Source organism: Ovis canadensis, chromosome 3 (assembly GCF_042477335.2).
Source record: "Ovis canadensis isolate MfBH-ARS-UI-01 breed Bighorn chromosome 3, ARS-UI_OviCan_v2, whole genome shotgun sequence".
Classification (NCBI taxonomy): Eukaryota; Metazoa; Chordata; class Mammalia; order Artiodactyla; family Bovidae; genus Ovis; species Ovis canadensis.
The window spans coordinates 77,110,804-77,125,286 of record NC_091247.1 but is presented as its reverse complement, the minus strand read 5'-3'; the positions used below and the strand labels follow the sequence as shown (position 1 = coordinate 77,125,286).

The window sequence follows — 14,483 nt, the reverse complement described above, 5'->3', positions numbered from 1 at the left end:
GTTCAGCAGAAATTAACACAGCATTGTAAATCAACTATACTTCATAAAACAAAAAAAACTAATAGGGTGACTGTTGGCAGTGAAGGAATAACAGAGATGCCCTTGTGCTGAAGGCTGTTACTCACAGTGATCGAATTATTTTGTTTACTGTGATTCACTGCACTTCAACTCTTGGTTTCTTTACTAATTTGGTAATATTTTGACTCCAACCTCATATTTGTGTGAATACTGTAAACTTTAATTAGCAGCATCTTGCCAACCTTTTTTCCACTTATATGAATTTTTAAATCCATTTCATAAATATATTTAAGGGTGAGATAAAGTTTAATTGTACTTAATAAAACTTCTAAACTGGAATTAAAAAGATGAGAAAATTATGTTAAATTAGTCATGGGAAGGTGGGCATAGAATAAATTTTAAAATCTTTGTTAGTTGAAACTCATGTCTTTTTATTACCATATACCAAAATATTTACTGGAACAAGAATGCTAATACTAACTTTATTATTTTTCTTTATTTAATTTGTTTTTTGGCTGATCTTTGTTTCTGTTACGTGGGCTCTCTCTAGTTGCTGCGAGAGGGGGCTGCTCGTCATTGCCGTGCAGCAGGCTTCTCATGCAGTGGCTTCTCTTGCCACTGAGCACAGGCTCTAGGTGTGCAGGCTTCAGCAGTGGCAGCATGTGGGCTCCGTAGTTACGGCACACGGACCTAGTTGCTCCACAGCATGTGGCATCTTCCAGGAACAGAGATTGAACCCATGTTCCTGTGTTGGCAGGTAGATTCGTATCCACTGGACCACCAGGGAAGTCCCTAATACTAACTTTATAATTAATTTAGACTTTAGGTTGCTTTTTCTGGTCTTAAAGTTAGTGTCAGTGTCAGGAGGACACGTGTAAAGAAGCACCTCATATGTTATCCGAAACTTCCCTATAGTTCATTTTGATTTTAGTGTTACTTTCATTTAACTTGATTAGAACATCTTAGTGTCTTTTTCTTAATCATTTTGCCAGCCATTTCCAATGATTTCTTAGTTACATTTAATAAGATGTAAATGATTTGAGAAAGATGTTTACCAACAATTTTGGTTCAACTGCAGCCAGTTTACCTAGCAGCCTCAACTTTGCCACACACTGATCTAGGAAGCTGGGGGCCTGTGGTGTGGTTGGCATCTGCCTGTGGTGGATAAGACCAGGCAATGCAAGCATAGGTGCTTAAAGGGGCCTGGCAGGTTACAGATAAATAGTGCAGAATGGTGGGCTGATGAGCTGATGAGCTGGGGAAGTCATGGTCAGACTAAAGTGAGCCACTGCTCGTCAGACCACTGATTATCACTGAATGGGAATTCTGACTGAGGATTTCCCATAAGGGCCCATGTTTCAGTGTCTACTGTGAATTCTTCTCTTTAAACTCTTCTTTGGTGTTCTCTCTGTAAAATGGCCCCAGTCATCTGCCCAGCAGCCTAAGCCTTGCCTCTTGCCCCTCTCTCGTTGCATTCACTCAGTTACCAAGTCCTGTTGGTATCGCATCATATGTATTCTTCACCTCTAGACACCTCTCCATCCCACCGCCAGCTCCCTCAGTTCAGTTCCGTTCAGTCACTCAGTTGTGTCCAACTCTTGTGACCCCATGAATCACAGCACGCCAGGCCTCCCTGTCCATCACCATCTCCCAGAGTTCATTCAAACTCACGTCCATCGAGTCGGTGATGCCATCCAGCCATCTCATCCTCTGTCATCCCCTTCTCCTCCTGCCCCCAATCCCTCCCAGCATCAGAGTCTTTTCCAATGAGTCAACTCTTCACATGAGGTGGCCAAAGTACTGGAGTTTCAGCTTTAGCATCATTCCTTCCAAAGAACACCCAGGACTGATCTCCTTTAGAATGGACTGATTGGATCTCCTTTCAGTCCAAGGGACTCTCAAGAGTCTTCTCCAACACCACAGTTCAAAAGCATCAATTCTTCGGCGCTCAGCTTTCTTCACAGTCCAGCTCTCACATCCATACATGACTACTGGAAAAACCATAGCCTTGACTAGATGGACCTTTGTTGGCAAAGTAATGTCTCTGCTTTTGAATATGCTCTCTAGGTTGGTCATAACTTTCCTTCCAGGGAGTAAGCGTCTTTTAATTTCATGGCTGCAGTCACCATCTGCAGTGATTTGGGAGCCCCCAAAAATAAAGTCTGACACTTCCTAGTCCAGGCTATAATCCTTTCTTCCCTGAACTACTGTCAGCCTCCTAATGTTTTTGCTGTCTTTTGCCTTAGCACTCTCTAATCCATTATCTGCTTCAGCCAGCTGTCTTTCTTAATATGTAAATATATTTATATGTAAAAATATAAATGTCATTAGCCCTTCGGGGGTTTTTCACCGGCTATAGGATTGGAGTATGAGCCGACCCCTCATAGCTTGTTGGCTCTGCCTGTCTCTGTCTTTCCTTTCTCTGCTAGTACTCATTGCCAGTGTTTCTTACACTTTTTGACTATGACTCAAAGTAAGGTTGGAGAAGGAAATGGCAGCCCACTCCAGTATTCTTGCTTGGGAAATCCCATGGACAGAGGAGCCTGGTGGGCTACAGTCCATGGGTTGCAAAGAGTTGGACACAACTGAGCAACTAACACTTCCACTTTTCACAGTAAGATACACATTTTCATTTGACTTAGTGCACTCCTGTGGGTGTGTCTGTGCACTGTTCAGAAACAAAATTCAACTGAGTAAATTTTAAAGAGCTTACTGGCTTTATTCAACAATTCAAAAACTGGGCAGAAGATAGAAAAGACCTCCATCTGTACAAAATGAAAGACTTGCATAGGCAGAAGGGAGCAGAAACAAGTTAATTTTGGCAAAACAGCTAGCAGGTTATGGTAAGGTTTATTTTCTTTAGGAGGATTGTAGGGGCCTATCAAGCACATTATATAACTGGTGCTGATCAGGTGATTGCCGATTGACTGGCTTAAAATTCCATTTCTGGGAGAGACGAAACTATAATTAAGGAAGCCTTGATTTGATGACCTGCGACTTAGTATAAGCAACTCCATTTGGGGCCCGTTGTCTTGTTTTTAACAACACATAGACACTGTATGCAGTGTCTATAAAAACTGAAATTATTATGTAATAAATAGTATTAACTGAAATAATATATAAAACTTGAAACAAATAGAGTGTACTTTGACTTTTTTTTTCCTTTGAAAAATGCTAAGATTTTTAAATTTTATGTTGGATTAAGGTCTGCAATTTGAAAACACAAATTGCATTTGTTTTTTGTCTATTCACGTGAACTTGAACATCCTCTGGACCTGACATACACTGCACAGTCATCAGCCTTTGTACTATTCCTTTAGATTCAGACATCTTCCCCCTCTTGTCTCACTTGGCTTTGTTCTCTCCATGTTTTTTTTCAAATGTACTTTAAACCTTTTTTAAAAATAATTTTTCTGCTTTTGGCTGTGCTAGGTCTTCGTTGTTGTGGTGGCGTCTTTTCTCTAGTTGTGGCAATGGGGGCTTACTCTTCATTTTGGTACATGGCTTCTCTTGTGGAGAACGGACTCTGGAGTGAGAGGGCTTCGGTAGCTTCGGCTCCCTGGGCTCTAGAGCACAGGCTCAGTAGTTGCGGCACACAGGCTTAGTTGCTCCCTGTCATGTGGGATTCTCCCAGGTCAGGGATCAAACCCGGCATTGGCAGGTGGATTCTTTTATCACTGAACTGCCAGGGAAGCCCTGTTCTCTTCATCTTGGATTTTCATCTTTACAGTCATTTCTTGGGATAAGCCAACCTTGTTCCTACCTTTGGGTATGCTCCTGTCCTGGTTTTGTTTCCAAAACCTTCCTGTATTTCCCTGTTGTTATTATCCTTGCTTGTCATCCTTTGTAATGAGTTTATCAGAAAAGTACCAACATTTTATTTTGGGGCAATGCACGTGTCAAAGTAGTTTTCATTAGTGTTTTTCCTAATAGAAAATTAACTTTTTTTTGTTTTGGCCATGCCATCTGACTTATGAGATCCTTGTTCCTGGACAGGGATTGATCCAGGCCCTGGGTTCAATGAAAGCCCTGAGTCCTAACCACTGAAATGCCAGGGAAAATTAACTGAAATTGATTTTCCCCTGAAAGTTAACTTCTCTAAATTCACTAAGGATTGTCTCCTTAGTATTTCTGTCAATCAGTGGCGTGAACATAGGCGAGATGGAGAAAAGTCCCAGAACTGGTGTTAATACACCAGTTAAGATTTAGATTTAGAAGCTGGCTTGGGTATGAAGAAAGCCTTCTTCAGTGATCAATGCAAAGAAATAGAGGAAAACAACAGAATGGGAAAGACTAGAGATCTCTTCAAGAAAATTAGAGATACCAAGGGAACATTTCATGCAAAGATGGGCTCGATAAAGGACAGAAATGGTCTGGACCTAACAGAAGCAGAAGATATTAAGAAGAGGTGGCAAGAATACACGGAAGAACTGTGCAAAAAAGATCTTCATGACCCAGATAATCACGATGATGTGATCACTAATCTAGAGCCAGACATCTTAGAATGTGAAGTCAAGTGGGCCTTAGAAAGCATCACTACGAACAAAGCTAGTGGAGGTGATGGGATTCCAGTTGAGCTGTTTCGAATCCTGAAAGATGATGCTGTGAAAGTGTTGCACTCAATATGCCAGCAAGTTTGGAAAACTCTGCAGTGGCCACAGGACTGGAAAAGGTCAGTTTTCATTCCAATCCCAAAGAAAGGCAATGCCAAAGAATGCTCAAACTACCACACGATTGTACTCATCTCACATGCTAGTAAAGTAATGCTCAAAATTCTCCAAGCCAGACTTCAGCAATGCGTGAACCATGAACTCCCTGATGTTCAAGCTGGTTTTAGAAAAGGCAGAGGAACCAGAGATCAAATTGCCAACATCCGCTGGATCATGGTAAAAGCAAGAGAGTTCCAGAAAAACACCTATTTCTGCTTTATTGACTATGCCAAAGCCTTTGTGTGGATCACAATCAACTGGAAAATTCTGAGAGAGATGGGAATACCAGACCACCTGACCTGCCTCTTGAGAAATCTATATGCAGGTCAGGAAGCAGCAGTTAGAACTGGACATGGAACAACAGACTGGTTCGAAATAGGAAAAGGAGTACATCAAGGCTGTATATTGTCACCCTGCTTATTTAACTTATATGCAGAGTACATCATGAGAAACGCTGGACTGGAAGAAGCACAAGCTGGAATCACGATTGCTGGGAGAAATATCAATAACCTCAGATATGCAGATGACCACCACCCTTATGGCAGAAAGTGAAGAGGAGCTAAAAAGCCTCTTGATGAAAGTGAAAGAGGAGAGTGAAAAAGGTGGCTTAAAGCTCAACATTCAGAAAACAAAGATCATGGCATCTGGTTCCATCACTTCATGGGAAATAGATGGGGAAACAGTGTCAGACTTTAATTTTTTGGGGCTCCAAAATCACTGCAGATGGTGACTGCAGCCATGAAATTAAAAGCCGCTTTCTCCTTGGAAGGAAAGTTATGACCAACCTAGAGAGCATATTCAAAAGCAGAGACACTACTTTGCCGACTAAGGTCCGTCTAGTCAAGGCTATGGTTTTTCCTGTGGTAATGTATGGATGTGAGAGTTGGACTGTGAAGAAGGCTGAGTGCCGAAGAATTGATGCTTTTGAACTGTAGTGTTGGAGAAGACTCTTGAGGGTCCAAGGGACTGCAAGGAGATCCAACCAGTCCATTCTGAAGGAGATCAGCCCTGGGATTTCTTTGGAAGGAATGATGCTAAAGCTGAAACTCCAGTACTTTGGCCACCTCATGTGAAGAGTTGACTCATTGGAAAAGACTCTGATGCTGGGAGGGATTGGGGGCAGGAGGAAGAAGGGGATGACAGAGGATGAGATGGCTGGGTGGCCGACATCACTGTCTCGATGGACGTTGAGTCTGAGTGAACTCCGGGAGTTGGTGATGGACAGGGAGGCCTGGCGTGCTGCGATTCATGGGGTCGCAAAGAGTCGGACACGACTGAGCAACTGAACTGAACTGAACTGAACTTGGGTATGATTCCAGAAAGTGAAAGTGAAGTCGCTCAGTTGTGTCCGACTCTTTGCGACCCCGTGGACTATAGCCCATCAGGTTCCTCCGTCCATGGGATTCTCCAGGCAAGAATACTGGAGTGGGTTGCCATTTCCTTCTCCAGGGGAATCTTCCCGACCCAGGGATCGAACCCAGGTCTTCTGCATTGCAGGCAGACGCTTTAACCTCTGAGCCACCAGGGAAGCCCAGTGATTCCAGAGTACATCTTTATGAACCACTTTCTCTTGATAAACTTAGGAGCTTTCAGTGTATCCTGAAATTTGTTGTAATTTTTATCATAGTAATTGGTGATGAAATATTTGATAGAGATTAAATTATGCTTTGTTTGGGTTGTTACAGAAATGTAAGTACTTAGGCATATTGACCTAAACATTGCAGCAGTTTCTGAGACACACAACCACACTCTTCTAAAATTTTTCCTTGTGATGAGAACTCTTAGGATTTACCTACTCCTTAATAGTTTTCATATACATCATATAGCAGTGTAAACTATAGTCATCGTGCTGTACATTATATCCATACTGTTTAATTATCTTGTATCTAGAAGTTTGTGCCTTTGGACCTCCTTCCTCCAGTTTTCCTCTCCTCCCAGCCACAAATCTGATCCCTTTATCTATGCATTAGTTTTGTTGTTGTTGTTTTAAGATTTCACAGATAAGTGAGGTCACTGAGTGTCGGTCTTTTTCTGACTCATCTCACTTAGCATAATGCCGTCAAGGTCCATTCATACTGAATGGCAGTATTTCCTTGTTTTGTTTTTTAATGGTAGAATAATAGTTCTGTGTATGTGTGTGTATATGTAATCACATTTTCTTTAACCCTTTGTCCATTGGCAGATACTTAGGTTGTTTCCGTATATTGGTTATTGTGAATAATGCTGCTTCAAACATGGAGGTGCACATATCTTTTCGAATCAGTGTTTTTGTTTGCTTTGGTTATATTCCCAGGAGTGAAATTGCTAGCTCATATGGTAGTTCTGTTTTGTTTTGTTTTTGTTTTTTTTTTTTAATTTAATTTTTATTTATTTGGCTGTACTGTGTCTTATTTGAGACATGTGGGATCTCATTTCCTGCCCAAGGATCGAACCCGGGCCCCACTGCATTAGGAGCTCGGAGTCTTAGCCACTGGACCATGAGGGAAGTCCCACGGTAGTTCTGTTTTTAACTTTTGAGGCTCCTCCATACTGTTTACATAGTGGCTGCACCAGTTTACAATCTCAACCAAGAGTGCTCAAAATGTTCCTTTTTCTCTCATCCTTACCTTTGTTCTTTGTTATCTCTTGTCTTTTTGATGATGGCCATTCTAATTAAGGAGCCTGAAGTGTTATCTCATTGTGGTTTTAATTTTCATTTCCCTAATTTTGAGCTTCTCTTCATGTACCTGTTGGCCATTCATGTATCTACTTTAGTGAAATGTCTGTTCATGACTTTGGCCCATTTTTAAATTGGATTAATTGGGTTTTTTTTTGCTGTTGAGTTGTGTTAGTTCTTTATCTATTTTGGGTATTAATGCCTTATCAGGTAAATGGTTTGCAGATATTTTCTCTCCTTCCATAGGTTGCCTTTTCATTTGTTGATTGTTTCTTTTATTATGCAGGAGCTTTTTGGTTTGATGTAGTCCCTCTTGCTTATTTTTAATTTTATTACTTGTGCTTTGGGTGTTCTATCCAAAAAATCATTGCCAAGACCCATGTCAAGGAGGTTCCCCCCCATGTTTTCTTTTGGAAGTTTGGTGTTTTCAGGTCTTATCCTGTTTAAGTGTTTAATCTATTTTGAGTTAACTTTTGTGAGTGGTGCACTTAAGGGTCTAGTTTCATTCTTGTGAATGTCCAGCCTCCCCAGGACTGTTTTATTGAAGGCTGTCTTTTCTCCATTGAATATGTAGCTGCATTCTTGAAAACGAAATCTTTAAGGAGTTATGACTTGAATGAATCTTTAGGGACTGAAAAACTGGAGTTCTTAGAAACGTTGAATTTGATCACTTAAGACATTCCACATTTTTTTACATTTAAGAAGCTAAGAATTATTTCCCTGTGTGATCTTTGTTATCCTTGCTAGATGAGTATTGCATGTATCAGAACTGCTGCTGCTGCTGCTAAGTCGGCTTCAGTCGTGTCCGACTTCGTGCGACCCCATAGACGGTAGCCCACCAGGCTCCCCCGTCCCTGGGATTCTCCAGGCAAGAACACTGGAGCGGGTTGCCATTTCCTTCTCCAATGCATGAAAGTGAAAAGTGAAAGTGAAGTTGCTCAGTCATGTCCAACTTAGAGACCCCATGGACTGCAGCCTACTAGGCTCCTCCATCCATGGGATTTTCCAGGCAAGAGACTGGAGTGGGGTGCCATTGCCTTCTCCTATCAGAACTAATGACCAGTGACTGATTGCTTCTTCATCCTTTGCTCCCTTCATAAAGTCATTGATTGAGCGGATGGTTGTCAGTTGCCTGCTTTGTGCTGGGCATTGTTCTGGGAAGTACAGTAGCAGATATGACAGATAAAGTCTCTCTTAATGAAGGTTCTGTAATTGTGGAAGAGTAAAGACAGATAAATAAACGAGCAAGAACTTCAAATAGTAATAAGTGCAACAAAGAAAGCATAATATTTTCATGTGATAGAATAACTTGGCTAGGCCAGGAAGACACTAGATATGGTGGTTGAAGATGGCCTCTCCATGGATTTGCTGTCTCAGGTAAGTCTCAAATGATGACAGAGAGCTGATTGTTAAGATATAGGGGAGGCTAGTGGGGGTAGCTAGTATAAGTGCCTACAGCTTGACTTGTTGAAGGAGTGAAGAGAAGCTAGGGTTGTCAACCATAGAGATGAAGAATCAGGGCACTATTAGAAGGTGAGGCCTTTCTGAGGTTCTTAACATTTTTTATGCTTGGACTCTTTTGACTTCCAGTAAAGCCTGTGAACCACTTCTCAGAATAATGTTTTTAAATGCATAAAATAAAACAGGTAGGGTTAAATAGGAAGCCACTTATATTGAAACACACTTATCAAAATATAAAATATTCTTGAGAAATATGTGCTTTTTATTAATGCATTAAAAAACATGGTTTGGGTGAAGTTCTGCTTTGAACTAATTAGTTTAAATGTTACTTAAAGTTATCTAGTTATCTCCAAAAACTGTGATATGAAAATGCTTGGAATTTTAGTTGATTACAAAGACAATAATACTATGTGATTTATTACTTCTATTAACGTTGGAAGGTACTGATAATACTACTGTGATTTTATTACTTATATTAACATTGGAAGAAAATGCTTGATTCCAGTGAGAGGTTATAGAAAATGAAGATGAGATTAATTTCTCTTTGTGTATGTAGTACCTTGAATTCAAGGATCTGTGGACCTTTGTTTAAGACCCTAGGATAGATCATGTAGAGCTTTTCAGATTGTGGTAGCTAGTTGAAAATGGAGTATATCGAAAAGCTTAATGGTGCCCATCAGTTGATGAATGAATAAATAAAATGTGGCATATCCATACAATTGAATATTGTTCCTCAGTCGAAAGGAATGAAGTACTGATGCATGATACAACATGGATGAACCTGGAAAGCATTATGCTAAGTGAAAAAAGGCAGTCACAGTGTAATATCCTTTTATATGAAAAGACCAGAAGAAACAAATCCATAGCATGGAGTAGTGGTTGCCTAGGCTTGAAGGGGTGGCAGGGGTTTGGAGGAAAATTGTAAGTTAATGCTAATGGGTACAGGGTTCCTTGTTTCTTTTGAGAGCAGTGACAGTTTGAAAAATGATTGTGGTTGTGATTGCATAAATCTGTGAATATACTGAAAACCATTGAATTGTATACATCAAAATGAAGAATTGTTTGGTATATGAATCATATCTCAATAGAACTGTTATTTTTTAGTTAAAACCTTAACCAGTTGGGAGAGGGGGGAAACCAGCTGAAATTGGCAACTAGGGCTCAGTACAAATTACAAGTAGGGAAAGGAATTCAGGATGCTAGGGAATTCCTTGGCAGTCAAGTGGTTAGGATTCTGAGCTTTTTACTGCCGAGGGCCCAGGTTTGATCCCTGGTCAGGGAACTAATATCTCCCTAGCCATGTGGTGCAGCCAATAGATAGAAAAGCTGAGACACGGTGGAGTATTACAGCCACGAAAAGGAATAAAATAATTCCATTTGCAGTGATATCGATGGACCTAGAGATTGTCATATAGAGTGAAGTAAGTCAGAAAGAGAAAGAAAAGTGTTGTATAATATCAGTTATATGTGAAATCTAGAAAAGTGGTACTGATGAACTTACTTGCAGAGCAGAAGTAGAGTCACAAATGTAGAAAACAAACTCATGGTTATCAAGGAGGAACAGGGCAGCGTGGGATGAGTTGGTAGATTGGGATTGACATACATACACAACTGTATTTAAAGTAGATGACTAGCGAGAATGTATTATATTACACAGGGAACTCGGTGCTCTGGGATGAGCTAAATGGGGAGGAAATCCAAAAAAAGAGGGGATATATACGTGTGTGTAACTGATTCGTTTTGCTGTACAACAGAAACTAACTTAACATTGTAAAGCAATTATACTCTGATATCAATTAATTTATTTAAAAAGATGCTAGTTAGGGCTTGCAGTATAGGGAGCAAGCGAGCAGAGACGGGACATTAACTCTGAGAAGAGCTACAGCAAGTGGGCCTGTGTGTGAGGGACTAGAGGACATATTCTGAAGTTTGTACAGGTGTTGTTACAGTGATACTGCTTGTGTTTTTTCGGGAAACCTGAACCTTCTTCAAAGTCATGTGGTAGAAAAGAACTTAACAGAAAAGATAGTGATAAGGTAGACCTCAAAATATATGGAAAATTTTAAAAGATTGCTAACAAAAGTGTTAACAAACTAATAAAAACAGAAGCCTAGTGTAAAACAACTATACTCCAATAAAAATTAAGTAAAAATAGTAGCCTACATTAATCTCCATTGCATTTGTACCCAATATCAGCATTAAGTGACTTGAAGCTTTTACTCTTTTTTTCTTTTTTACTCTTTTTTTCCCTCCTTTGTGGTGCCCTTCAGGGGCATTTACTTCAAATAAAGGTCAGTTTCAACAAAGTGAAAAATCTGTACCAGGGAATATACAATTCAGTTAGAAAAAAAAATTTTTTTAAACACCGGCAGATGTTTTTGTACTCTTCATCTATATTCAGCCTTTCTACGTATCTTAACGTAGTAGAAAGTATAATGGTTAAGCCAGCTACTCTGAGGTCACGTAGCTGTTGCCAAGCTTCCTCTTTAATTGTGGGAAAGCTTGCCCTTGATCTCTTCAAAACATTGGTGGTCTGGAGGAGAAATCATTTGTGAATCTGTGCTAGCACCATGTTTTGCTGCCACCATTCCCCTCTTAACCCATCGCCTGTGAGCTGATTCAGACTGAAGAACCAGACATTGTAGCACAACAGACATTATGTGGGCAAAGTGTTGTTTATAGACTGTCTAAATAATGGTTCACACATATGTACTATTTTCTAAATATGTCTAGAGACTGTTGTGGTTAATAATAATAAATGAATTCTCATAATCGTTGGACTGCCATCGTAGCTTTTTCATCATCTTCCCAAGAGCTTCCCCTATTTCTGTGAAGGCTGGTAACTACTGCTTTGGAGTGAAATGCAGTATTAAGTCTCAGGTACTGTATATACTAAGTGTTGTGTGTGGTGGTCTTACTCTTGCATCTCCTCGGTAGCTGCTGTTACCACTTCCGTTGCAATAGAGAAGGAAAAGGTGGCTTCAGGTCACAGAGCCAGTAAGTGTGAGAGCAGGGCTTGGCTCCCAGCTGTCTACTCAGGCCTTTCAAGCTGTAGATCCTGTTGCTTCACTTACTCCTCCTCACAGGGTTCCCCAGCATGTGCTCTTAAACAACATCAAGCAAAGTTCCAGTGTAAATACGTGACTTGATTTAGCCTCTGTTAATTGGAACACTGTATTACTAATGGAAATTAGGGATTTATAAGGTAAGTTAGAGATACTTTATTTTAATAACGTTGACTTGGGATTGTTAAATCTGCAAGGAAACACAGTTCATTTGGTTGTAACTAATGTCTCGTTTCTATATATAGCACTGCTTATGAAGGAGATTACAGACTTGTGGGGGCTTCCCTTGGGGCTCAGTTGGTAAAGAATCCATCTTCCATGCAGGAGACCTTGGCTCAATCCCTGGGTTGGGAAGATTTCCTGGAGAAGGGAAAGGCTATCCACTCCAGTATTCTGGCCTAGAGAATCCCATGGACTTTACAGTCCATGGAGTCGCAGAGTCGGACAGGACTGAGAGACTTTGATTCACTCACTCACAGACTTGTGGGGGAGGCAGTTTTATTAGTAGAGAGTTGTGAGTGCCAGACCATCTCCCTTTCCATATAAGTCCTAAACACGTTTGAATTAAGGTATCCTACTAAGTAGTAACTTCAGAGATCTGCTGCACAGTTTGTGCTTTTTGGGATCAAACGCTGCTCATTATAATCAGATTTTTATGATTTGTAGTTTTGCATTTTTAAAAATAGGACCTACTTATTTACTTTTCTTTTTCTTTTAGGAAAACATCAGGCATTGTTGCTGGCAGTTTTTGTGACTCCTCTTATTGATCTTCGTTCTGACTTCTCCAAGTTTCAAGAAATGATAGAAACAACTTTAGATATGGAACAGGTATGCAATATACTCTTTAAAACAGGCACCAAAATAATTTTTAAAAGCAAAGGCACATCAGAAAACTTCTCCAGATTTCTCTTATTAGTGTTGAATTGTAGCACTTGCAGGGCACTTTTGAGGCAGTGGATGTAAGAATAAGTGATGAGAAAAGGTTTTTAAAATGTATTTTTTTAATAAAAATCATTTCAGTGGATAAAAATTAAGAAAGGTTAACAGAGGAAGTGAATATTGGGCATAAGTGCCCTGTTTAAAGGAAATTTCATAAATAAAAGATTTCACATTTGCAAGCTGAGTTTTAATTCCAAGAAAGAAGGAAAGTTATAATCATTGAAAAGGGACAGGGTATAGAGGTAAATATGGAAAATAAGAGATGTCAGCTTCTCTTGTTTATTTCCACATAGGGAAGGTCTTTGGGGGAGGAGGTAAAGAGTGAATGTATCTCTAGTAGTCATTATATACTGAGAAGTTAACCATGACTCTGCATACTAATAGTGTGAAATTTTTCTACACTGAATTTCCTGTTAAACGTGATCATGCAAGGAATACATGCTTCAGTTCAGTTCAGTCTCTCAGTCTTGTCTGACTCTCTGCAACCCCATGGACAGCAGCATGCCAGGCTTCCCTGTCCATCACCAACTCCTGGAACTTACTCAAGCTCATGTCCATCAAGTTGGTGATGCCATCCAACCATCTCATCCTCTGTCGTCCCCTTCTCTTCCTGCCTTCAGTCTTTCCCAGCATCAGGGTTTTTTCAAATGAGTCAGTTCTTCGCATCAGGTGGCCAAAGTATTGGAGCTTCAGCTTGCAGTCGAAGGAACTGCAAGGAGATTGAACAGCTCAGTTGGTAAAGAATATGTGCTTACATTATTCTCATTAAATGATAGATTCTTTGCATTCTTCTTAATAACTAAATTAACTGGAGTTAACACGTGACAGATGTGATGCTGATTTAATTCTTTCTTGGATAATTAACTGAGATTTAAAATACTAAACCACATTTACTCTATGCTTTTTAGATTTTTAGAAGCGAAAGAGAAGGAGTGTGTGTGTGTATAGGTATAAATGCTTCTTTTCTGGTACTATTTTGTCAGTAATAGGGCAGCCTTTTCCATTTACTTGTAGGTTAAACAGTTAGAAAACTTGCATCATTTTCATCCATTGTTCAGGAAGACTTGTGTTTTAGTTCTTGTTTCCTCTGTAATATCACTTTTAGTGGAATGATTTTAGGTACACAATTTTTAGATCATTGGGAGCCTAGCAGTCTGTTTTATGTTTTAACAAGCCCACCAGGTGATTCTGATAAATGCTTAAGTTTGAGACCCACATATTTTTAATGCATGGAGGTAGTGGCTTAGAAGTTTCTAATAAAGGTGGCCACAAAGGGCAGAATCAATTGTAGTATTTCAGCAGAGCTTTGCCTGACCTCAAGGTTTTTTCAAGTGTGGAAACATCTATAATGACACGGAAAAGTTCAATTCTTGCTTTCCCATCTCTCTGTTTTAGTCAGAGTGTTGTTGATCATCAAGATCTACACATTTATTTTCTTTCATTTAAAGGAATGTTTACAAATATCCAACTCTCCCCAGTCATAGGTGAGGCCACATCCTTAGCTGTGGGGGAAAAGGGGGCATCAGTATCCAGATGTCTAAAATCTTTGGATTTTAGGAGCACGTGAGTGTGTGAGACTGTGTGTGTTTGTATATGTGTCTGTGTAGGCATAAGTGCTTCTTTTCTGGAATGATT

The 14,483-nt window shown here is 40.0% G+C and overlaps 1 protein-coding gene across 2 annotated transcripts in view; it reads left to right on the top strand.

Moving 5' to 3' along the window:
- The window catches only part of MSH2 (mutS homolog 2), an 85,559-nt gene that overhangs the window by 35,727 nt on the left and 35,349 nt on the right, over nucleotides 1–14,483 (top strand). For both annotated transcript variants that reach the window (XM_069583379.1, XM_070292344.1), the window contains one exon: nucleotides 12,628–12,737. In XM_069583379.1, coding sequence (XP_069439480.1) covers nucleotides 12,628–12,737 — 110 coding nt within the window. The remainder of the gene's footprint in view (nucleotides 1–12,627; nucleotides 12,738–14,483) is intronic.